The following is a 26983-nucleotide window of genomic DNA, read 5'->3' on the forward strand; positions in this document are numbered from 1 at the left end:
TGTCAGAGTTGCTAGGTGCTCCAGTGAAGTGAGTAAAATGTGCATAATATTGAGAAACTCTGTACACACAGATGAACAGGTTGTGCTTGTTTTGAACTTCTAAAAATGGGACTGGTCAACCAAATAGGTGATTTATAAAGAGAAAACGCTACCAGGTGTATTCTGTCATGTGAAAGCAGTTGGGCTAGCCAGTGGGAAGAATATAATGCAGCATGGCAGGCTTTAATGTACCTCTGGAATAGATCAGGTACCCTCAGCATTTCCAGATCAGAAATGTTTTGTGATAAGGCTTTTCCCTTTCGGCACCACTTTTCAGCTGGGTACTCCCTTTAACCCTGATATTCTCCTTTACTTTCTCACGGTCTAAACACACCCCTAGAGCTCAGCAATTGTAAATGACACCACCTGTGGCTTTCTGACCAACTAGAAGTTTTCGTCTAGGCATGTAGATCTTTCAGAATTAGCTTATTTCAATCCGGATGTAATAATTTAGTTCTTTAAACCAATTTTGTATAATGGACAATCTTCAAAATAACATTTGCGACCAAAAAGGTCAACATGCACCATCTATCTCAAATATTGTGGAGTCTTAGATGTACTGGTGTGGTGTTTTTGAATAAATGTTTAATCGGTAATCATGAATGATTTCTCTGTATTTGTAATGCTTTTTCTCCTTCACAAGTCTTATTACCCAAAGTATTTGCCATAGGACCATTTTTTCCCCTACTGAACTTAATGTACACACCTGTCGCCTTTGTTGAGAGTGAGAATTAGCACAATTTTAAGCACTCTTATTCTGTATTTAAAGCCCAGCTAACCACCAGAGTTGTTAATAACAGTTTTTGAAGTATTTATTACTTTTGCTACTGAATCACATGTACCTACACTTGCAAATAATAATAAAAAAAAAAGGATAAACTCAGTTCCAAAGTACACAGGGATGGGGTTGCTGGAAGTCAGTGGTATGGCACACTCTTACGCTAGACTCCAACTGGCTGCTTAGCTGAAATACCATCCTTTGGTGTATTCAGTTCTGGCCTGTTTCTTTGGCTGATACGGGAACTAAATTAAATACAACTATTTATGTGACTATTAAGATCATGGTTTTGCTTTCAAATTTGTAGGATGAAAAATGCATCAATAGGTCACTTTTATAATAGAATTTTTTTTTTTATGAAAACACTGTACAGGAGACTGAACAATTGCAAGTGAAGGGTATTAATTTTGCATTAGTTCAGATTTTAATATAACATAAATTATTGAATAGTATTTCTACATCGAATTAGTGGAGCAAACTGCAGTTCTATTTAAATGAATGTTATTGTTTTTCGTGTAAGACCACTGAACACAGAAAGAATCATACCAGAGGTTTTATGAAGCAGAGCGTTCCACTGATTTGGACATTTGGAGGTACTGTCAGGGGAGTGTGTATTCCTTTGCTCCAGTAAGGAGAACAGCCTTCCTGGTTTCAGACCTTCACATTTTCAGTTTTAGTTCACTGGGTTGTCTTAGACTTCGCTGCGGTAGTGACCTGTCAGCAAGGACTCCCTCAAAGCAGAGGTATCCTTTGAACTCATTTTCTCTTTGAACAGTTTTCTTCCATTGAAGAGGGGGCAATGTTAACCTGTTCCTAAGAGCTTCTTTACAGTTTATGAGCTCTAAATCCTCCTTGAAAAAAAAAACAACAAAAAAAACAACCCCAAATTTAAAGAAATTACTGCCAAACTTCTCCAATGATCTGGAATTTTATTCCATCCATATACATGCATAGTAACAACATTTGTTGAGAAATTATTTCTATCAGAAGTAGAACATTATCTTTGTGATCACCAGTTGCAGTATTGCTACTCTTATATTTAAATATATCTTATATATGAATTAGATTCATAATTGCAGCATTGAGTTTAGGGTTTTGTTTTAGACTGTGCCTTTCAAAAGATAAAACTGATTGATATGACCTCATTACTTACAATACTGCTTCCAGTAATTTTGTTCATTCTTTATAAAGTATTGCATTTAACAGCAAAGGTTTAAAAATTGAGACAGAGATGCATCAGCGAAAGAAAATACAAGTACTATACAAGAAAAAAATTGCCATCTTCATTTAACGTACGTTTCAGATTAAGAAAGTGGACAGAAACATACTGCTACATACAAATGCAAAGCCTAATGACTAAGGTACTGTATCTGCTAAAATATAAAGTGCAAACTGAGCCCAATTGTTCAAAAAATTGAAATTTTAAGGCGAACTTTACAGCATAGTTGAAACTTCTTTGCAAGTTATATTTTAGCATATACATATAACTGCAACAGCATATAAGAAAAAAAATCAGGATACACAAGTGCTTTTGAAGCTATTTCTAAAATGCTTTTCTGTATTGTTTGTGACTATTTTCTTTAAAATCTACTATACAGTGCAAACCATATGTGCTACACAATAACTATACAATAACATTACAAATGACTTTAATATAAAGTTTTTAAATAAAAAATAACATAACTACAGCTATGAATACTGCTGGTAAAATAAATTAATATTTTTGAAAATGGCACCAATAATACACTTTACTAATGGACTGTAATGAAATTACACCTTTAAGTCTTCAACTCAGCAATAGTGAAATCTCCTGATTGTCCAGATGTAATTCAAACAGCTTTCCTTAGACTGTATGGAACAATATGCTAAACACAGGTACCAAAGGTGACCGGTTGTTTCATTTGACATGTTCTGCTGCATGTGACGAGCAATAAAACTTCTTATGAGTTATAAAGTTTGAAAGATTGTTGAACTGGATGTCACACAGTCGGCAATACTTTCCACTGGTCGGAGCCTGGGCAGAACCATTCACGCCTTTAGCTATACTAGACAACTGTTCCTCTGCTGTAGGAATTGCTGGAGAGACATTTTCATTTGCAGTTAAGGGATTCTCAGAGATCCAAGAAGGAGACTTGTGCCCATCTTCATGCGGAGGATTCTGGGAAATGTTCTCTTGCTGTGGGTTCGCAGCAGGTCTTTCCTCCTGTTTCAGTCCCCCATTAACTATTACCATGCCTCGGTTTTTCGGCAATAGCGGAAGAGACTCTTTCTTCTGCACAGCACATCCATTCGAAGGCGTCTGGCCTTTAGGAGATTCACTTTCTGTATTTGTGCTTTGATCTAAATCAGTATTATGAATGACGAGAGAACCAGAAATGTAATCACTTGGCTTTATTCCATAATATGGAGAAAGCTGATCTGCTCCTTTAGCTTTCTTTATTGCTCCAGGGTAAAGGCATTGTGGAAGAAACAAATGTTTGTTTTCTTCTTTTGTAGCAATAAGCTGGGCGGCTTCACTAAAGACTTTTAGTCCTTGAAGTGTTGCTAAGTGTGTGGAAAATAAGTTTCCATTAGGAGAGGGCTGTTTCGAGTTTCCGTTTTTCTCACATTTGATTATGCTTCTTTCGTAACTTACATCTGGGCTGTTTCTTTCACTTTCTGGGTTTTGAAACACCTTACCGTCGAGCTGTCCCAGGTCGTTACGCTGATGGGCAGTGACAGGGCAAAAATTCTGCTTGTGGGCCAGGTAGTTCTCTACCTTGTTAAAACTGATCTTGCATACTGTGCACTCATGGTAGTCCAGCAGCCTTTTGGGAGAAGTGGACGTCCTCTCTGATGGAGGTAAGCATTTTTTACTGAGATCTATTGGCACATCCATCTCCAAGCAAGACACAGTGGAGTGGGGAGTATCACACTTTGAAACTGGAACGCACTTGTTAATAGACAACGATGTTTCCAGATGCTTCGAGACTATTCCTGGAAAGATATCACATCGCGGATGGTAACATTCTCCAAGGCCCTCTGTTGACTCTTGAGTAGATGTACAAGGATTGCCAAGATTAGCCACTTCTAGAAATCGCTGTTGAACTAGTGGCGGCCTTTGCTCTTGCTCTGGCAGGCACATCTCATACATCTTCCTTCGCTTCCGGGTACGCATTGTTCTCTGCATGGCAGGCACTTTGTTGGAAGCGGACCTCTTCAGTGGGGGATCGTGGCGAGTGGCACAGTAATACTGCTTGTGGACCATGTAAGTTTCATGTCTGCTGAAAGTAATATTACAAGCTTCACACGTGGTCTTGTTAGGATCACTCTCCCCTTCTACTAAAGGAGCACTGGGATTCTTCACATCAGAAGGTTTTCCGTTTATCTTCTCATCACCGTTGCTTGCAGTTGACAACTTCTTAGATTGTGCAGTAAAGTCTTTTTCATGACTTTTATTGTTTGGCCCGATCAAATCTAAAACATTGGAAGAGTTTAAGCAAGATGTCTGCAGAAGTTGATTCTCTGGATCTGACGTATGAGGAGCTGCATTCAGGATGTTTATAGAGCTTTGACCGTTACTGGGACTTACAGCTTCTGGCATTTTTTCTGGAACACTGGAAAAGTCTGGTGACTTTGCCATCTGCTGCCATCGGCTGCTGCAGTAATGCTTTTTGTGTACCAAGTAGTTGTCCAAATTATTGAATGTTATGTTACACTCAAAACATGTAGCCCCTTTGGGCATCAAAGGACTGTAAATTACAGGAGGATAATTGCTACTTCCATGCCTCAGTCTTCGATGGACCAGTTCAGACATTTTGGCTAGTATCTCTGAAGCCTGAGGAACCACAGTGATGTCTTGGGGAAAAGCAAACTGGGAAAGAAAAGGTCCCATTGGGAAGGAAGGGCCAATATTAGGCTGAACTGGAGATGAAGCAAGTCTTGGACTGGATGGTTCAGATTTTATTTTAGTGTATGAAAAACTCTGCTTATTTGTTGCAGGCTGGGTTTCTGGCCTCTGGTTTGGAAGGAAAAGTGGAGCCTTTTTTTCACATTTATCAAGCTCTGTATCAGAACTTGCATCTTTAGTCTGCATGGGCTTTTGGTTCTGGGGAACATCATTTCTGCTCAACAGGTCCGTTGCAGGCTGTAAACCTTCTTCGTTTCCACTTGGAGAGTGTTCAATGTCACTTTCTCTCTGAATCTTGTTGCCAGAGACATGTAACTCTTGGTGCTGCAGTAGCTCCCTCTGAGTTTGGAAGCCAAAATGGCAGTGATTGCATCTAAAGGCAGCTTGAGTAAGATGCGAGAACAGGTGCTGATGAAAGTTAATCACCGAGTCTGCAGTGTAAGTACAAACTGTGCATTTCAGACTAGCACCAGGCGGGAGAAATTCTTCCATTTTCACTCCTATAGAAAAGACAAGTAAAATACAAAATAAGAGTGAGTATTTTGCCCTTCATGAAGCATACCGGAAAATCAGTTGCACAGAAGGTACAAACACAGTGAGAACAACCAGTTTTCTTCTGATGTGATGATATCAATCACCCTGAAAATATTTGAATTGGTTGAGAATTTCTTTCCTCGAATGGCTAGAGGATATTCCCAGACTTCTGCTCTGCTTTGGAGAGCCTTAGCATCTACCTGCATTCAGCAGAGACGAAGGAAAAGAAAGAACAAGGGGATGGGTAAAAATAAACTGGACTTAGTCTACATGAAAAGGTCTTAGAAATTACAGTTTTAACTAAAGGAAACATCATGTCCCCCATACACAATCAATGGAAATTTTGAATGCCCAGAAAGCACATCAAGGTCAAGAGGCTCAAGGTCATGATGTGGCTTGCGGTACAGCCCTCAAACTCAGTGTTTGAAAGCCACAGACAGAGCAGAAGTAGCACTTTAGGCATTATTAATGCTCAACTCTTTGCCTGTGTGAGTTTGCTGTAGTATGGGAACAGGATACAGATCAATCCTCGTCAGAAAGGACTGATGAGTTGTGTTCATTGTGAAGGGAAGACACAGCTTCACCAACACTTTATCTTCCACATCTAATGGCCACAGGCATCTACTGTTGTAATACACCACCTTTTCCTCATGAAATCACTAAAGCTTTCCCTATTATGAACAGTAAGTTCAAAGCCATCTTATAATCACTGCTGAAACAAAAACCCCACACTTCATGGTATTTTGAAACTGAAAATGCTTTAAAAAGAGGTAAGACCAAATTTCTCTACTGCAAAAACACAGATTCTGATTACCTGTTAGACAATGAAAATGGAAAAAATATTGTTAAGGATGACATTTGGTATCTAAAATGGATACTTGTTCTGTCTGCACACATACATACACACACACATATATCATGCCAGGGCCAGGTAAACTAGGTTTGTGGTAGTTGGACAGTATAAAGCTGTAAGAATAACATCGCTCAATCTGTGGGAATTCATTCTGTTGTACCTGGAGGTCCTCACTTCTCCCCTAGCATCAGCGACTCCCACAGTTGTGAGCGACATTTGAATTTGAACTACTCTTGGTCTCAGAGGCCAGAAGGGAGCCAAGGAGGCACACAGCATTTTAACCAGCGCTTGTTCCCCATCAGGCACTTCTTCACCAGGAGGGCATACCAAGCTTTAGCTCCTCTACTGCTGTGAGATGGTGTTTCATATGCTTTCACTTCATGTGATACAGTCACAGTGGAGTGTCTCTATGGACTCTGCACTTCAGTCAGGGCTCCAGGCTCCAGGGGTGTGGGTCTGCTACAGTCCCCAGAGAGAATGGCACAGAAGTTGAAGCAAACACAGAACTGGCTTACAGGGCATTTGTAAAAGGAATGTTTCATTGCCACTGCACAAGCTGTTATAACTTGTTATAATCCGTATACAAAAATAAAGATGGACAGGATCTGAAGGAGAGCAAGAATGATTGAACTGACTGGTTTATGACTAAAAAGAAGGGGAAAGCCTGATGTTTAGCCTGTGATGTAAGAAATACCTAAAGATTCTTACTGTGCCTTCAGCAGGATTATCTCTAGATTGCAAGAAGACATGGTCACTCACAGCTCATGGCTGAAAACCCTCTCGACACCTAAGCCAATGGTATGTCACTAAATGCAAAGAGCTGAAGCAACCCTTTTACACAATGGCTAAGATTTCAGACTTTTCCTCTGCTTGGGGAGAAACGAATCTTTTATATTCCAAGAATACCTGGTTTTAATTACTAGGCTGTAAGACACGCTCTTGTTCAACTGCTCTTGAAGCTGTTTCTACTGTTCTGCAGGTTCACTGAACAGTGAAATATCTGCTAGGCAAGAGACAGAAAATGGCAATAGCCTGATATTCAAAATTAAGATCTGGAAGCACAAAAAGATCAGACCGCTACACGAATGGCTAAGTGTTGTCTGTGTTGTCTATATAAGGAAGTTTCTCACTCAGCACTCTTCTAGTTCTGTTCTGGGAGGTACCAAACTCCTCCAAGCAACATGGTGCCTTCTAGATTTGTAATTGCTGCCCAAGTATCAGAGGAACATTTCTCACTTCACCAAGTCCACAGAGCAGACTCCCACTCCCCCAGAAGTTTTTACACTGCAGCTGAATAGGTCTTCTTTCTCTGAATAAAGGACACAATATTCTCCTATGAGGAGAGGCTGAGAGAGTTGGGGCTGTTCAGCCTGGAGAAGAGAAGGCTCCGGGGAGATCTTATTGCGGCCTTACAGTACTTAAAGGGGGCCTACAGGAGAGCTGGGGAAGGGCTTTTTACTAGGGCATGTAGCAATAGGACGAGGGGGAATGGCTTTAAACTGGAAGAAGGCAGGTTTAGATTAAACATTAGGTAGAAGTTTTTCACTTTGAGGGTGGTAAGGCACTGGAACAGGTTGCCCAGAGAGGTTGTTGAGGCCCCATCCCTGGAGCCCACGGCAGGGAGGTTGGAACTCGATGATCTTCAAGGTCCTTTCCAACCTAAACCATTCTATGATTCTATGATTATTGTCCTTTGGACTCCATACATTTAACAGGAGGATCAGGAACTCCTGTAGGGCCCTTGCCTCTTTCCAGACACAGTTCTGTACAGTGGACAGACAACACACCCATACCTGACATTGCAGTCTTTCTTATTTGTAGTTTTTTTCTGCTAATGAAAACTCCAATGCAGAATGTTCTGCAAACTCGTAACTTATGTTTCCAGACCAAATTCAAAACAAATTCAAACAGCACACTCAAAGGAACTTCAGGGAGGTAGGTAAGATTCCTGTTGAGTTCCATATTTTTAATCTCAGGAGTTTTGTAACCCCACTTTCTGTATATCTAGTATTATAATTTTAACAACATGGACAAAGAAAATACTAACCTCACTTTATATTTATAAGGAGGGAAAAGAATATTGTTATGGAACAAAAAGTTTTTATGAAACATATGTCTTGGGAAAAGCACACAGAGTTATGGACCCTGATCCTTTAAGCCTCCTGCCTAGGACCCCAAGATGTTATTTCAGAAGGACGTGCTCTCTGGTGGTGTGTATTTCTCCACTGAGCACCAAAACAGGGCAGGTAGAGACTGTAGTCTAGCAGACTCCCGATTGGTGGATGGAATCCTGAAGTAATTGATTGAGTCTCTCAAAGACCAAGCAGCAGCAGTCTAACTTTGGATTGCTGAGCATCTTACCTTCACCAGTAAAGAAATGCTGCCTGTATGTGTGTACATACACATTAAGAGAGAGACAGCATTCAAATCAAGATTAGTAGACATGAGAAATGACACTGGTTACCTGAGAGAGGTGCTTGGTGTAGAACACAGGTCTGAAACTGCTTACATTTTGGTAGAATCTACACCCCATGCTTGCATATATTTGGAGAGACGTTGATCTGCTGAATGTCTATAGTGAATAATTCTACAAATAACTAAATCTAGAAGATGATACAGGAAAATAGTTGGTACTTACCACTGTGAGAATTTAGGTGCATTTCCAGAGCTCTTGCATTAGAAAAACTTTTGGTGCACTGCGGGAAGGGGCATACACTGGATATCTGCTGAGCACTATCTTCATTCTCCTCTGACAGCTGAGGCCCCTCTCTCTGCCTCCCACTGCAGTAGTACATGAGATGGGCCTGCAGGTTCCGCTCACTTCGATACCAAATGCCACAGGATTTGCAAGGGAATATGTCCTCTGCAAGCAAATATAACCAGGTGCAGGTTAGCCACGGTGCACTCAGTGCAAACCAATTAACACAGATGGATTAATTCCCCTCACTTCCCCATTAAACACATGCCTATTTAATACAATATTGAAAACAGAGACATGACTTTATTAAAATGTCACTTGCAGGTGAGAGACTGAACACGGGAGACAGTTGTTTCTTTCAAAAGGAGATTTTAAAAATAGTTAATACAGAAAAAGCAGCTAGAAGTTTTTGGCATGTAATTAAAAAAATGAAATGAAATTAAATGTTTGTTGTCAATATGCAGTCGTAATTCAAGAACTAAGCTGTATTTCTAATACATCACTACTCAATAGGTGGTATTTTTCAATTGCGCTTTTTTTTCCTGTGTGCATAAGTCTTTCCAGCATTGGGCCTTGAAATTTTTGAGTGCTAATTGCAGATCACTCTGAAGAAAGTGTATTTTCAGAATGCTCATGCAGTTATTACGGTAAAATCTTGTTGCTGTTATCCAGGAGGCCAGACTAGATTACGTTTCCTTAACATCTTACAGTGTTGAATGTATTATTATATTAAGCAGCATGTTTATTTCCTGTATTCCTGTTGTTATCAATACCAGAAGTTAAAATTTCTAATGTAATTTTGTCCTCTTGTTTTTTGGTAAATTGTTGCTGGTCTACTTTTCCCTATGTGAAAGGGATATTTGCTTAGAATAATGCATTTTTTCATTGTCTTCTATCCCAAAGTGTCAGCATCCTCTGAGGGGAAGACAATGGCGAGGTTGCACAGAGTGCTTCCCAGCAGCAGAGGGAGTAGATATTTTTAAAATGTACTGAAGGCTACATACTTTACTCCTGTGAAGAGTAATAATGAATACTGTATATTTACACAAAGCAGACAGATATTTGGTTGTTAATATCCTGTCAGAAGGACACCTACACAGTACATGTTGTGTATCTGTCTCAGAAGGACAAAAGACCTGTTTGATCTTTCTGAAAGCTGAACTTGTCATCCTATCAGTAAGAACAAGCTAAAAATCCCAGCCCTTTAGGGTGCATCTACACTAGTAAATTGAAAGTGACAGTGTCCAGACTACAGCACTGGAACTTCTTGTTTATATTGTTAAATCATGAGAATGGTCTCTTCCACACTTTTGGCTTAAGTCAATTAACAACTTCCCCATTCCTGCATACAGTTCAGGAGTTACCACAGGCCTAGGATCATTCCCTGCAACTGGTTTGGATGCTTCTCACCTGTTTTTGAGACTAAGAAAGGATAAAATTATGAGTGCAGCCAGACTGTGCCAGCTGACCTCAGGATCAGAGAATGAGCAATTGCAGTCAACATCAAAACACGTCTTGGTCAACATCAAAACTTCCACTGACTTCAGAATGCAAAAAGCTGCTAGTGGTTGCAATTAAGTGGTTGTCTTGAAGAGTGGGTGGTTGGCTGCTCTGAAAATATGGCATGTGTAGCTGATGATGTAATTTATTATCCTTCATGACAATTTGTTTAATTTCAAATACTGATGTATATAGGACAACTGCTCTGTTCCAATTCTTTTGGGTGAACAAAGTTGAACAGTCCAACCCATTGAAATGGATGTCTTTTATTTGCTAAATATACACAAATGCAGCCAAAATGTACATTGCTTAGTTTGCTTCTCTGACTGCATTGCTAATGATTGTCTATTTTTCTGCTCATGAATTTGCATAAAATATTTTCACCACTACCAGCTTCTATTTTTCCCTTTGCCACTGAATAATTTTGCATGAATTTAAGACATAAACATTTAATGGAACAGTTAGTATTCCAGTATATACCAACATTAAAACATTAGTGAGACAGTTTGCATCATTTGAAACGTCCGTCTCATGTGAAAGATGACATTTTCAGGGTTTGTTTTTGGCTTAAAATGGTTTAAAAAAGTTGAACCATTGAGGTCTCAGAGACCTCAGAGAGAACGTCCACAAGCGGTAATAGGGAATTTTGATACGGGCAACATACCAATTGAATTCATTTGACTGCATTCCATCACAGAATTGAACTTGCTGATTATCTTTATAATTTGACTTCCAGACATCTTCATTTCCTATGGGCTAGATGGCCTGGACAGCCTGTAGCTCCAGTTATGCATGGTGAATACGTAACTCCCATAACATCCAGGTAAACAACATCCACAGTCTTTCACTCATCCACTAAGCGGGTCACCTTGTCATAGAAGGAGACCAGGTTTGTCAAGCAGGACCTGTCTTTCATGAACCCATGCTGACAGGGCCTGATCACCCGGTTGTCCTGCATGTGCCGCTTAATGACACTCAGGATGATCTGCTCCATAACCTTCCCAGGCACTGAGGTCAGACTGACAGGCCTGTAGTTCCCTAGATCCTCCTTCCAGACCTTCTCGTGGATGGGCCTCAGATTTGCTAACTTCCAGTCAACTGGCACCTTGCCAGTTAGCCAGGACTGCTGATAAATGATGGAAAGTGGCTTGATGAGCACTTCCAGCAGCTCCCTCCGTACCCTCAGGTGGATCCCATCTGGCCCCATAGACTTGTGAATGTCTAAGTGGTGTAGCCGTTCCCTCACCATTTCCCCTTGGATTATGGGGGCTTCATTCTGCTCCCTGCCCCTATCTATCAGCTCAGGGGGCTGGGTACTCAGGGAACAACTGGTCCTACTACTAAAGACTGAGGCAAAGAAGGCCTTAAGTACTTCAGCCTTTTCCTCATCCTTTGTCACTACGTTTCTGCCCCCATCTAATAAAGGATGGACATTATCCTTAGTCCTCCCTTTATTGCTGATGTATTTGTAGAAACTTTTTTTATTGTCCTTAATAAACACATCAGAAGCCAGGTTAAGTTCTAGTTAGGCTTTTGCCCTTCTAATTTTCTCCCTGCACAACCCCAGGCCTGCCCCTTTTTCCAACAGACATAAACTTTCCTTTTTCCCCTGAGTTGCAACCATAGTTCTCTGTTCAGCGAGGCCATTTTTTTTCCCCCGAGAGCTTGTTTTTTGGCACATGGGGATGGCCTGCTCCTGCGCATTTAAGACTTCCTTCTTGAAAAACGTCCAGCCTTCCTGGACTCCTTTGCCCTTCAGGACTGCCTCCCAGGGGAATTTGCTAACCAGGCTCCTGAAAAGACCAAAGTCCACCCTCCAGAAGTCCAACGTAGCAGTTCTGCTTGCCCTTCTCCTTACTTCTCCAAGAATCAAAAACTATCATTTCATGATCACTATGCCCAAGATGGCCTCCAACCGTTACATGTCCTCCTCCGTTTACAAACAACAGGTCCAGCAAGGCACCTTCCCTAGTCAGCTCCCTCACCAGCCTATTCAGGAAGCTATCCTCAACACACTACAGGAACCTCCTAGACTGTTCCCTCTCAGCTGTATTGTGATCCCAGCAGATATCTGGTAAGTGAAGACCCTCATGAGGACAAGGGCTAGCAATCTTGAGATTTCTCCCAGCTGTTTATAGAATATTTCATCTGCCTCTTCATCCTGCTTGGGTGGACTCCCACCATGATATCTGCCTTGTTGGAAACAACCCCGCCTGCTGAGAGGCAGAGTCAGAACCTGGGTGTAAAGTTCTGGACAGTGAGACTTGTTACATTAACAGCCTCCTGGAGTTAAGAGTGCAGAGGTTACTCTGAGTTGCTGCTAAGCCTGTATAGCAAGAGCTGATGCACTGTAAACTTAGACATCTCTTAGCAGCAAAGTAGCAATGATCAGCGCAGCTTTGCAGAGCTCTGCAAAAGGCAGTGTTGGCCAGCAAAGGTTTTTCCAGAAATTTGATGCTGTAGAAATTTGACTACTTTGCCAAAGGCCAGAGTTGGCCTCATGTAGATTTGCACAAAAATACATCCTCAGCTGAAACAGGCTGTGAATGAGTAGCCGCCCTTTAGGCTAAGTAACTCTCTCACTGGTGGCCCCCTTGCAGCTGTTAGCTGTAAACACTGGTCTGCCCTAACTGTGGTAACTGGGTGATCCATTTTAGGGGCTTCTTACACCTTCTTTTGGAAAGGTCTTGTATGGTGCTAATTGCTGGTTCTGTGAACAGGTATGTCAGCTCACAGCAGCCCTACTGCTAGGATAAAAATGAATGTGCTTAGCTAAAGGGCTTGAGGTTGCTGCCAACTCTCTCTGGAAGGGAGGAGTTGGATGAGTTGGACATTTTAAGCTTTATCTTTTAAAATAGACTAACAATAAATGATAAATGTGTAGCTATCACAACTGATTACACAGAAAATAAGCAATTACAGAAAAAAAAAAAAAAAACAACAAGAAAAGGAAAAGGCAGAATGCAAGGCGTTACCACAGATATTTTAACTAGTCATGTCTGAAGATCTTCAAGATGGAGTGACTGTTCAAGACACGGTGTTACTTGGTGTGAGCCTGAATGGCAGATCATGTGCCTGCATGTGCATTCACACCTTAAATACTGTGTTCAGTAGATCACTATAGCTAATTACAACACCTACAAACCAGGGGAAGCATGGGCGAGTGCTCCAACATGGGGTCTAAACAGACAAGCTTACGAAGTGCTGACAGCTAAGGATGTGCAACAGGTCTAAGTGATGACTGGGAAGCATCATGGCAACAGCTAAGACATTTGAAAAGTACTCAGAGAGGAGGATGAGGAACTAGGGCTGTATAAAGGTAAAAAGCAGTAATAAGAAAAATTTAAAGAAAGGAAATTTTATTCATGCTGAATTGCCCCAGTTCAGGAACTGACTTACGTACTCATTTCCCTCCTCTCTAAGGACAACAGTTAATTACATTTTGTCCATGATAGGGTCTACTGATGTCTAGAAGACGTAAAAATATTTTTGGGTAGCTGCATTGAGTGAAGATACTACAATAAATCAGGGCTGCTGTAAGGCATGATCTCCGCTGCATTTTGAAACAGCCACTGAAAAGATGTGTTCTTTCTTTCCATTGACTATCATGAGTTATTACCAGAAGCTGCAGCTGTAAGCAACAAGCTTACTTCAGCATCAGAGGCTGGACTTCGTGAGCGAGCTAACAGGCCTATCTTATCTGCTTCTTTAACAGCTTCTGATCCTATCGCCTGTGGGAGCAGATCACAGAACCTCCACACGAGGGCAGGTCAGGTACTCTGGGTGAGGCTCTTGCAGAGCCCAGCTGCCAGACAGCTCTTCCTCCTTTGATGTCTGTGGGTTCATCTGAGATGATGGGGGAACAAAAGCAGGCTTCGAGCTGTGGGTTTTAAGTCGTGTGGTTTCTGTGGTCTTGAATTCACTATCGCTGTATTACCTCTTCATGTGTGCCTTAAAGTACTGCTGTTTTAAAAAAACGCCAGAGAATAGTATTCATCACTTACTGTTCACGATAGCCGTAGGCAAAATAGATGCCATTGCAGCTTGTTGAGGGAGCAATTGTATTGAGTCCAGCAGGCGTGCGGGATACATCCCTTCTGTGAGAGTCATCTGACTAGCAGCTTGCAGCCTTGAGTCAAAATCTACAACAAAGGCAATCAGCTCTTCACCCTCTGAGATGGCCTTGGTTGTGGTACACCAAAGCTGCCCTCCTACAGGAAACATAAAAGCAGAAAGATTTAATTGACAATATCAGATTCCAGAACTTAAAACATCAGTGCCACATCTTCACACTCTTTTTTACATTTTGATGTTTTTTTCAAGGTAAAGAGGCAAACAATTTTCACTTTACCGTCCTCCTATCAACATAGGAATTTTCAGTGTACACGAAAACCAGTTTGGGGATACTTTTCCTAATTATTTGCAGCATGAATATTCATTTTAATTTTTTGTTTTGTCTCCTAAAAGGCCAGCACTATGAAAATCGAGATATGGGTGAAAATATTTTATATGGCACTTTTATAATCATTACTTTTCACCAAACTTCCTGTATATTTTTTTGTAAGGTTGTTTTATTTTGAATACCAAATCACAGCACAATAAAGCCAAACAGCTGCAAGAAAGAAATCAGATTTCCTCTTAAGGGCGTTCTTCCCCTCCCTGATGTTTGCCACCCTCTTTCTCTAAAAAATCTTCCCTTATGTAATATTCTTCGTAACATGACTGCTTTATCTCTGCTTACACTGACTGAACTTCCTGAAAAGAAGATACGCCAAAGATCTGTTTCATAAAGGCTTATTCAAATAAAGGTTTGTTTAAAAGGGGGGGGAGGTGGAAGAACTTTCATCAAACAGTAAGATACACTATAGCTCTGTGCTGCAAATGTCACGTGTAGTGCATTAAAAAGAAAATTAACTATGCGAGTACATCTACTAATGTATTTGAATGCGATAGTGAATGCTCATTTATTTAACATGTTTAGACAGGCAAAGCACTTATATTGTGTTATCTACACTCTCAGGCCTAGATACATATCCAATGCAGTTATGCCTGAAATAATGTTGCATACTTTATATGTTATAAAGCTTTTTTTCCTCAGGTTTTGTATATATAGAAAAAGCTATATGTTGTATTCATTAGGCAAGCAAAAACTGTACTCGTTTTGATAAGTAATATTGCTGTGTTTATCTTTCGGCATAACTGCCTTTTCAACTGCACTTCATTTTTTTCCCCTCAAAGAGATTATAGTTTTAAAACAACTTGTTGCAAAAATCTGGTAGAGGAGATAACAACAGTGTATGATACGCCACAGCTAAATGGAAGAATTAGGACATTGTTTTAGAGAAATCTTGGACAATTAATTAAACCAGTCTATTAGCTTTCAAAGATGAGCAAACAAAACAGCATCAGTGACAATGTGTTTCAGTGGAAAAATAAAGCTAAGCTTCCAGACCTCAAAGTGGTGTAAAAATTTCAAAGCAGAAAAGAGTCTTTGTATTTACCCTTCCGTAATACAGCAGTTGAAGGTGGCTCAAAAGTTTACAAATAATTTACCATAATGGGACTAAAGCATACTAAGGTTTACTACCCTCCGAAAGTATGGCGTTAAATAGTGCAAATCTGAGTAACTTCCTTGAGAAAATAAGAAGATGAAATGCGAAGATAGTACCATAAACACCTGCAAATGCAGAATCCTAATGCCCAGGCAGGAATTCAAACATTTGAAAAGTACAGTCGGACTTATTGCCTGATATAAGTCAGGAGTAAACATACAGAAGCCTTCAGAGTTAAACTGGTGTAAAACCTGTTCAGGAGAGAACCAGGGTAAATTCCTAAAGCATACTTAATCAGTCTCGTAGATAGAAGTACATGATACACATGCTGCAATTTGAGAACCGGAAACTGGCTACTCTCACTGCAACCACCACACAGTCCATTTTCTGGGAGGAGCACGGGTTTCATTATTAACACGCACTTCCATTTTATCTACATAAAAAAGGTGAAATAATCAACCAACATGTTTTAGTATATTTTAATATAGAATAAGAGCTCTTCCTAGCCTGTATTATTCCCTGGATTTCGTAATAATATAAAAATGAGTCACTGCAGAAGAACCAACTGAGACTTTCTCTATCCCAGCAAACATCTTGACATGCTGTACCCTTGGGAGGGAAAAAAAAAAGAAAGTGCAGTTGATTACTAGGTCTCCAGCTGCAATCGGTCTGGATCAGCTAAAAGGCTGACTGAGTCTCCTGGTGTTAGAGCTCCTCAGGGTGTTGACTCATGTCCAGCAGCAGATTAAACTCGGACAGCTGAAGCGAGCAGTGACCTCGGCTGCCTGCGCCACCCAGCTCCTGGAGGCTGTCACACCTACGGCAGGCACAGCCGAGTGGGATATGCAGCAGCTTTGGAAGCACAACAACTCTAGCTTGGCTTATTAAAGGAAACCAGAACTACAGAAGTTTAATCCACTCCTGCATTTGAATGCAAACCGTCAGCCCAGCAGGATTCAGATCCAAGAATTACACTGGTACTTTGTTTTCTTCCATCCCACTCTATAGACAATGAGGCGTTTAAGTGATCATGACATATATGTCGCGTTAAGTTAAATCCCCAAATGAACTCCCAAATGACGCATGCTTCCAGCTACTGGAAATGCAGTATGATTCACCCACACGGACAGGACATGGTACAGTCCCCTCTTGTCCCCTTCTGTGCTTGGTTGCACAGGGTAAGGCAATAGCTGCTGTTTTGAAAGACACAAACAACTTTATTCCCCTTAATGCAGTGAATGCAAATATGCTGGCTTTCATGCACAGCGGAAAACAGTGGAAGAGAAGTCTTCTTGAGCCTTCTACTGCACAGACAGGAGAATGGAGTGCAGAGAACCTGTCAGAGGCTTCCAAATTTAATAGGAAGTTCCAATCATGACTATCATATGAATTACTATGCTGTCTAGACACCCTCGTTAGGGACCAGGGCTTCCTCACAGGTAGTGCTTACAAAACAGGAAAAAAGTTCTCGCTTTCCAGAAACATTTCTAGAAGCTGAGACACAACTGATATATACACAGCAATTTCTCAGGAGCACATCTTTTCATAAAGCAAAGGACAGCGTCAACAACAGATTTTCAACAGGATAATAAGGATGTCTCTAAATAGTCTTTGCCACATACCGGTGGCAATGGACAAGGAGATAGAAAGATGTTTGCTTGAAATATTTGCAAGATGTGAAGATTTCATAAGGAAATGTAAGGGCCTGTTATTTACATAAGACGAAGTTCTGACTAAGCTGTCTAGAAATTTTTTAACCAGCTGTTCCTTTTGTCAGAAAAAGCTCATGGGGGTGCAATGGTTCTACCAAAGCTTTACCAGCCCAAGTTTCTCAGTCCTAAAACAGACACAGTCAGAAGAAGAAGAGAAAGGACGAACATCCAGATAAGCTCTAATAAGGATGAGTGACTGACAGTGCCTCAGAAATCAAGTCGCAGTTATACTATTTGGCTAGAAGGCAAGATAATAGTAGTCTGGTGATTTTGGCCCTCTTCTCAGCTGTAATGAGTAGACTGGTCATCCACTCTACTGAAAAGGGTCTTACTGATTTTACATGGTGGGGTGAGAAAAATCTTATTCTTCTTCCAGTGCAGGATTTTTGAAATACCAGAAGGCTTTGTGACATTGGAAAGCTGTCTTCTCTACAAGTCTAGTCCCGACTCTGTGAAACTGAAAGTATGCTTTTTGATCCTGCATTATATTGTTTTCTATCTATGATTAAACCAAAGAAATTTGTGATATATAATACATACCTGTCAAGCAGAAGAGAATAAAAATGTCTGTAGCACTATGTATTTATTTGAACTCTTTCTCTAGTTCACATTGCAAGGAATTAGAAATGCTTGTTTAATCACAGTAAGTTGGGGAATTTAAAGAATATCATGTTGTGCAAACTAGAGCAAAAAATTACATTCCAATTGCATTGGCATGAGTTCTTTATCAAATGACATCAGGCACTGAAGCAGCTATCTGATACCTTCAGAGTTTCCACCAAATGGAAAGGTTATTTCAGGATTCTCTTCTTTGTCTGCAAACATTCTTGCTGCTTGAAAAAAACCTCAACACCCTTAAATAGAAAGAAACGCAACAAACCAACTTTCTATGCAAAGGAAAAACTAAGGTCCTGATGTCCCTGAAAAACTGTGGACTTACTGTTCTTTGTAATGTTTATGATCAAGATTCTTGTGCAAACAGATCTGGTTCCTAACAGGAAGCTTATAAATCATACTCATAATTGCTGTCAAAACTGCAGTGGAGTGTACTGCAAGTTTCGATAATAAAGAATAGAGTCACAGTTCAAACTTGATTACATTTTGGAAATTCATGCTGCTCTTACAAGAATCAGTGGTCTTAAATATCTTCTTCTCCTGCCAAATTTTTCACTTGCACTTTTTATTATTTATGAAATCAGTGTCTGCACAATGTCATGCAGACCTCTGCTGATAAACTCTAATTAAGATTAAGACAAGCCTTTTGGAAAGGATCCCATCATTAGCAAACATGATAAACACAAAAATACTCCCTACTTGTCAACCAGGAGCAATTCAGTAACCTAACAGTATTATCTGTTGCTAGGCTACAGAGCTGACAAAGCTTCAATTATATTGTATGGCCATACCTATAGAATACTGTATAAGCAAAATGTATCTAATATAAAAGCATTTAACTTCATCCATGCTATCTGTAATTCATGGCTTCTTTCAATGGCAAAAATCAGGTTAATAATTACATAGCATGCTGAAAAAAATCTTAGCGATGTGTCATGTTTGCACAATTTTTTCTAATTTATCTCTGTGATTGATAGACATTTGCTTTGTAAAAATAATAAAATGCAAGCAATGGGATGCTGTAAACCACAAGCGCAACTACATCTGGGCTCATCAAGATATGGAACCACACTTAGTATAAAAAATATATAGTAAATTGAACCAATTAAATCATATTTAGATGCAGTAATACTCTATCTTCTGTATTCAGAATAAGGAGTACTGTGGTGATAGATAGGCATGCTAATACAAAACTTTATTTTATGTAGGGCAGACATCTAAAATACAAGAGAAACTTGCTTTTCTTTTTTTAAACAGCCCTTCATTTCTTCCTTCTACATTTTGATTTTTTTTTAAACAAAGCAACCTCTAGTATCCTATTTGGAATCAGCAATTTGCTCTGAAGATTTAACTAAAGCCATGGCCCCTCACCCATTCTGATTCTCAGAACCCTACACCACTTCCAGGGAAGACACAGACCCCAGCACAGTGAGCCTTCTGACGGTGGGCTTCTTTTTTTTCCCCGCTTATTTTTTGCAGACCTTAAGGAGTGATCATTTCGGGTCTGTGGGCCACAGTCTGAAAAAAAATATATTTAAGGACAGATTACCCTATTAACTCCACTGGGAGAAAAGAGCTTCATAATGGATGGAACCATAAAGCCTCGATTCATACCGTTGCTTTTAGGAAAAGTGATTCAAGAGAGCAAGTAGCTAAAAACATTTCCATTGAGTACAGATGTTTCATGGAAGGAAGTGCAGCTATTTTTTAACAGATGAAGAAGTGTAATGACAATATAAACATCTATTCAAAGGCAATCCCAGTTTTCCTGTCTTTAGTATCAGTTGGTTTTCCTTGCTGAACCATTTGGATCTATTTTTTTGACCCAGAAATGGCATATATCTTTCACAGAAATTTAGGAAGTCAATGGCAATTTCTGTTGAAACCAATTTTCAGTGCCAGTTAATTCAGAAGTACTACTTTTGTGTAGTAAAATTTGCGCTTACTGGATTTGATTGTGTTGCTGCAACAACATAATAGCCCATTTCCTGTACACGCATCTTTTTGCAAGAAGGGTCAAAAGACTATCAGAATTTATTTAAACAACAGACTGTTACTCTTAGCGACTTCCAGGCACCGTCAACTGAATTAAACCTTCCTTTCTCAATGAAATATTCCAATTTGTAAAAAATGATGCTTTTTAGTAATGGTAATGGGGGTTGGAGTTAATTTATTATCTTCCCTCCTTTGTTGCACAGGTTAAGCATTTAAGGAGAATTTGCACATCACAATAGGATGGGATCTTCATATTTGGGTTTCTTCTGCTTCTCACCCATAGGGTTGTGACGACTCAGCATAATGAATGCCATTTCAGTGAGGCACAAGTTACTGGGCAGATCTCTAATTTTTGACATGAACAAAGTACATATATCTATATGTAGACACATTGTTTAATAAAAAATTATAATTAATTCAAATCCAATACTGTTGAAATTTTTGACAGTAGAGTGGTACAAGGAACAGAACTTATAAATTATGTGTGCCCCTTCTTTGAAAAATGCTTTAGAGGTTTCTTTGTGCATTGGCAAATACAGTAGGAATATGAGGTATTGTGTGGATCCTCCTGCACAGCACCTGATAAAAGAATAAAGAGCTGTGACATATTCTTAAAACAATAGAGGAATTAAAGAGAAACAATGGGCCAGCTGCTTCATTAATACAATCAAAAGAGAGCCCAGCACAGAGGAGTCCAGATAATTAAGCACTACTCTTTTAGACCTTTTTTCTATAATAAAATTGCTAAAAATTTATTAACTACTTCATAGTTGTTAGATAGATCTATGTACTTGTTTATTTAGGTTGATTAATACCTTTTCAGTATTCTACAATATGTCAACTCATGGTTCATACAAGTTTTTGAATAAAATAATGTTAGAATAAGCGATATGGATCTGTGGTATATACAGCAATAAATCAAAAGCATTTTGTGAACAGTCTTTCCAGTTGCTAAATAATTCTTCGCATTTTTCACATGCGTACACAAAATATATACTTTGCACAGCATTTTTGCTATTCATGTATTTTAATGCCGGGGTTCCAACCATCCCTCTGTAAAGTGCCTCAAAAATCTCCCCTGCAAATTCAGACTTCTCAAACTCTCACAAAAAATAGTTCTAGTGCTACATTAAGATTAATGAGATGATTCCCTAGCATCTTCTATCATTTTTCCCTGTTTACTGATCAAAGGAAATTGCCAAAAGATATTTGACCTTTAATTTTAACTAAAACACTGCATATTATAAGCCTGCAGTGTACTGACTGAAAAAATGTAAAATCTATTATCCTTTATAAAATTAGACCAATACAGTGGACAAACCAGTTCTGTTGCCACTTATACTACTACCTTTATGTTCAGCATAAAATATGGACCCTGCTTCATTTTTTACCTCACTGAACAAACTGCAAAATAAAGGAATTGCAACGATATTTTTCAGAACAAAACAAAAGAAGAACACTCGATTTAAAGGCACTAGCCAAACTGAATAAGGTGGCTTTAAAATCCCTGCATTTTGAGATATAAAACGTGTGACCAGAAACAGGGAAGAAAAGTACTCCTTCAGAATGTAGCTCGAACTCCTGCACCTGAGTCAACCTGAGCTGTGGGCCTGACTTAAGCTTAGTCATATGCTGACAGCTGACAGTGGTTTTGTCTGAATAGATGATTTTACAGTTAAAACTGTCAGGCATCATCTAGCTGATAAACAGAATTTGCCAGTCCTAGGGGAGTGAACTCCCAAACCTGGCATCAGTCTGTGTCAGTCTAAGGGGTCTTTCCCAAGTCTTTCCCTTGCTGCAGTACAACTATTTCCAACATCACAATCTGTATTGCAGCAGCTCTTGAATTAATACTGCAAAACCTCTGATCAGCTGAACCCCAAAAGAAGCACATTGTTTCTAAAGTCCAAGGAGTATAACAAACACTCATATTGGACCTCTTATTTTTTCCGCTGTAGTCTGCCTGCTTTGTGTTAGTTTCAGGATTTCTGTCTGTTTCCCCCAATTAAATGACTGGGTGTAACACTCAACAGAGTTCTATTAGGTAGAGAGGAAAAACAGATTAGTGCTCTGAAAATATTCACAGGAAAATAATGTGGTAATTTTATTTGCCATTTTCCCCCCTGATAGAGCTGTCACAGCTTATTTACCACAGGGGGAGACAGTTAAACCCATATCCTTAGAAGTTCTATGCATTTAAGAGGCTTATATATCTCTTCTGGGACCCTCGTTCAAATCCTGGGCTAATCAGAGTGAATACATATCTTTCTATTAGATGGCTCTAAAAAGTCTTAGGTGATATCAGTTCCTGGTGGACGACAGTCCACAGCGTAAAACTATTAAATGTTTGGCACAAATGGCAATACTTACGGAATGAAGCTGAAAACTGTAATATCCTCCCACATCACAAGAAGTTAAGTCTGCTGCTCAGAGGTTGAAATTAAAGCTTGCCACAAATGCTAAACCTGTTATATTTCCTTAATTCAGCATAAACTCAAACAAGGAAGTCGAAGGAGTTCTTTCACAAGTTTAGCAATTTCTTCCTTTTTTTTTTTTCTTTTCTTTCCAAATTCCTCTGTTTTGAATTGAGTGCTACACCTTTCTTACATTTGAATTGGGTCTCACTTGAGTGTTATTTCAGAATTCACTAATCCTTCAGAAAGGAAATTATAAACAGCTTGAAAAAAACTGATAAACCCTTGCTGACATTGCCCACGTTGCACTCCCATCACCACTGCAAAAGAGCTGGGACTTACTGTCGCAGCAAACTCATCTACTCTTCTACTTTTCACAGGATCAGTGAATGGGTACCCTCCAAAGAGCTTTCCTGGAGACATTCCCAGGTGACCCCCACTGCGCCCTCCAGCTTTTGTGGATGCACCAGGTTTGAGAGAGAGAGAAAATAGACTGCTGAATCCAACTACTCTGAAGCAGGGCTTTGGATACACACATTCCTACAATCCCTGCTTCCCTAACAGCACAGCTGTAAGGTGACCTTTTTGTAGCCTTACAAACACAATCATGCCTGTGGATTGTCTTTTCAGAGTTATTTTGTGATACTGGAGTGTATGAAAAAAGGAGGTGATTAAATGAGACAATAGATATGCTTTAATGGCTCCTCTTTCTTACAGAGAAAGCAGAGTATGCTACATCTTATCAATGGATTTTCTGCTGTCTTGCACCCGCTGCTGCAGGGCTCATTTCTTGCCCTTGGGCAAACGTAGAGTGAATGGCAATGGTACCTGAGCGGGAGGAAGGATTATATAGAGCGAGATGGATTGGTAGGTTATATTTGTAAAGCAAATAAACACAGTAAACGGAATCACAAATAGGGAAGTTATAGAATGGCAAAACCAAAGTAAGAAATAAGTATCAGCTGAGACCTGGTTGCTTATTCAATACAGGGGCCACACTCCAGAAGAAGCTCAAGGCTGTGCGTGAAACAAAAGCCACCTTGTATAATGACCAGAAGCTGGAGCATTTAGTTGTGTGTAACAGTCACTGTAACCCTGAGAAAACAGTTGCTATTGTTGCTAGTCATCTTGGACCTTTCCTCATGTTAATGTTCAGCCCACAGGTTGAAGTTCAGGAACTAGTTTACCTCAGCTAAGACAACCATGGAAGCAAAGCAGCACTTGATTTCAAAAATATCTTGCTCCTTCTTAAGCCATTAGAATATTTTACATTGGCTGCAATGGAAAGAAGAGTGTGACAGATCAGTGGCTCTCTTACTAAACAAACAACTAAGTAAAAGGCACTAAAAGTAGACTTGCATGTTTAATATGTTCTAAAATGTAAATATCATAGAAGCTACCATAAGCATCTAACCCAGTCTTTTTTATACTTAAAAAGTACCTTATCTGAAAAAACAGCTGCCACACACACACACAAAACCCACACCAAAGCCCCAGATTTCCTCCAGATGTGTTAATACACAGGTATCATACTTTTGCCTTTTGAAGTAAAAGCTAGAAGTGAAATGGGTTGAAAACTTACGATGATCAAAAACATTTCCACCTTACAAGCTACATACAACGTCCAAAGTAAACAAGCATTGTAAACCACTGCCAGTCTGCCATCTAGTTCATCTAATAAAAGAGACTGAAGGCAAATCCTGTAATGGTAACAGCAAGAGTGAGCTACTTCTGGTCACAATTGAAATAAAAAAAGATTATGAATGAGCAAATACCGAAGATTCTTGCTGTACAAACTAACATGGATTAGCAATTAAAGAGGATTCTGTACTTGATTTCTTCCAAAACAGGCTTAATAAGAAATACCAGTTTACTGAGCACCATACAGGTGTATAGGAGCTGCCATGCTGCCTGCCTGGACAGCATGATTTCTAAATGGCCAGGAAAGAAGTGACTGTATACCCAAAGGCAAGCTGTCAAAATTCAGGCTGCAGCTGATAAACTGATTACAAAGCTGCTTAAGACTTTGCTTGTAAACAAAAGCATTTATCAACTAATAATTTGCAATAAACTGATGTAACTCCCAGCTGAGCCCCAAACTGTAATTGTCTTCACCATCTGCCTATTAAAATACCATTCTTCATCACCAAGCAGGAGCAGAAGGGAGAGAATCTCCAACAACTACATAACTTGCATGCTTATAAATAATCAGTAAGCATTTCACATGTTCATTATGATTGCCAGGTTTTGTGCACTTCATTTTCTCTTTTTGAGAGGCAAAGAGGTGCTGTAAAGTGGCAGAAAAGAAATTAATAAATACTGCCTGGTGCAAGAAAAAATTATGTAAGTTCATCATACTCTGCTGTTTCTTAATTTTTTTCTCTTTTTGCTACTCCATAGGAACATCACGATGGAAGCCCCCTCAAGCACAACTTTGCAGATTAAACTCTCAATTTCTTTTCAACTTGTCAGTTTTCATTACCTTTCTTTCTTATGCATTCACTTCTTACAGCCGCTTCAATGGGGAGCCAGTTAAAGCATGCTGGCTCCCCAGGGGGCAGTCTGCCAGGGTCTGAGGGATTCTGCAGACTCCGTGGACTTCTACAGGGTCACCTTTAGAGCACTTCGCCTCTCTCCTTGAGAGACTTTCTGAAAATTAAGTGAATGTACATGCTTGTATTTTCAGCCTTAGTCCTGAGAAAGGTGGTAGAGTTTAGACAAAGTTCAAAATTAACAAATTCACATGCTCTAAAGCTGATACACCCCGAAGGAATAATCACTTTGTTAAATGCCTAAAATATTCAAGTATGAGGGGGAGAAAACAGGAGAATTGGTACCGTGCAGAGAACGGTAGCCCCTCAAGATGTGTCTGCATTAAAAATTGAATTTAACAGAGAATCACACTATGATTTAGTGCAATACACTCGACCAAATATTTCTGCAATCTGCACTCTCAGCCACCCACTGTTCTAAACACACGGCTGTGACCAGAGACCTACAATTAGTTTACCTCTTCAGAAATATCTGTACAAAATGGAGAGGCTTTAAATGCAACTTGATTTGTCATTGGCTTTCCAGATTCAGATATATATATACAATGATATATTTCACTGAAGTGAGGTTTTTCATGTGTACGGAAAACATTTTAGGTCATCACTGGGAGAAAAATGGGGATCTAAAAGAAAAAGAGGAAGGTTTCTCCTGCTAATTGATTGTTGACCTGTTAATTGTATTGAAATGCAAGAAATTAAAGGATGATCCTCTCCCCCGTGCTCACAGAAACAGTCTCACTTCCTTCGGTGATAATCTTTCTCTACCTCACAGCGCCGTTGTCTAAGCCAGTGTTACTACTAGTGTTGACTGCAGAACACCACCCCCCTCCCAAAAATTAAAAAAAGGAATCAAACCTCAAGACCGTTTGGGACCTATGGACTTAATTGTTTAAGATACATTCAACTCAAAACAATTATGCCTGTAAACTAAGGCAATTTTACATGTATATAATTACACATACCCATTTATATGTTGGCTGAACTGGGTCTCCATACCCCAGTTTGCATCCACAGTACTGGGACAGGATACAAACAGGGGTGGAATAGAGGGAAAAGTGTACAACAGCATGCATGGATACAGAAAACACATGTAGGAAAATCTGATATTTTTTTTTTACTGCTGTAAAGAAAAATTTTTGTTAAGCAATAAGACATGTTGATGAAAAGGACCTTTTAAACCTCTGCAGTTAAAACTCATCATATAAATTACTTAGCAAGAACAAACTTTTAAGTAATTTGGTAGGGTGAAATCCTTAGCGTGATAATACTGAGTTACATTATATAGTTAGAGAAGTCACAGAGTTTTAAAGACTTGTGTTAAAATTACTTTTTTTTAAAAAATGGTGAAAAAAAAAATAAAAATCAGAAAAGACTGGAAAAGACTAAGCAGGAATTTGTAATTCCTAGTAGTTGCCGGACAACAAGTTATGTTAAGGGAATTTGCCATTGAAATACTGCTTGCAGTACCCAAATCTTATTTTGTATTTCTCAAGGTCCTTAAAAATCACACTTTGCTATTTGTGCAAATGAATCTGAACATGTGACCGATACCGGAGTTTTATGAGAACAGGGCAGATTTAATCCCACAGAAACGCTTTGCAAATGTACGCATGACGCTACCTGTTACATCCCTTTGCACGTATGACGTACGAATTTCAGCGAACAGCCCAAAGTCGCCACCCATCCCCACACCACCACCGAGGATCAACTCATGAATGAGCCAATTTTATGCCATTTTTAGCGTTTTCTTTCACGCCCGCTGAGTCAAGCTGGAAACAGCACCCAGGGCATGGCTGCTACTTCCCTTCAGTACTGACACCCGGGGCAGACCCGCCGGGGAAAAGCCAGGAGG

The 26983-nt window shown here is 39.7% G+C and overlaps 1 protein-coding gene across 1 annotated transcript in view; it reads right to left on the reverse strand.

Moving 5' to 3' along the window:
• Positions 1 to 1726: 1726 nt before the first annotated feature.
• Positions 1727 to 26983, reverse strand: part of ZFPM2 (zinc finger protein, FOG family member 2) — a 249170-nt gene continuing 223913 nt past the window's right edge. The window contains exons 6-8 of the mRNA XM_009891904.1: positions 14296 to 14502; positions 8732 to 8956; positions 1727 to 5206 (exon numbers count right to left, since the gene is read on the reverse strand). Coding sequence (XP_009890206.1) covers positions 2715 to 5206; positions 8732 to 8956; positions 14296 to 14502 — 2924 coding nt within the window. The 3' untranslated portion in view covers positions 1727 to 2714. The remainder of the gene's footprint in view (positions 5207 to 8731; positions 8957 to 14295; positions 14503 to 26983) is intronic.

The sequence above is a fragment of the Charadrius vociferus genome, unplaced genomic scaffold, assembly GCF_000708025.1.
Source record: "Charadrius vociferus isolate BGI_N301 unplaced genomic scaffold, ASM70802v2 scaffold15, whole genome shotgun sequence".
NCBI classification, from domain to species: domain Eukaryota; kingdom Metazoa; phylum Chordata; class Aves; order Charadriiformes; family Charadriidae; genus Charadrius; species Charadrius vociferus.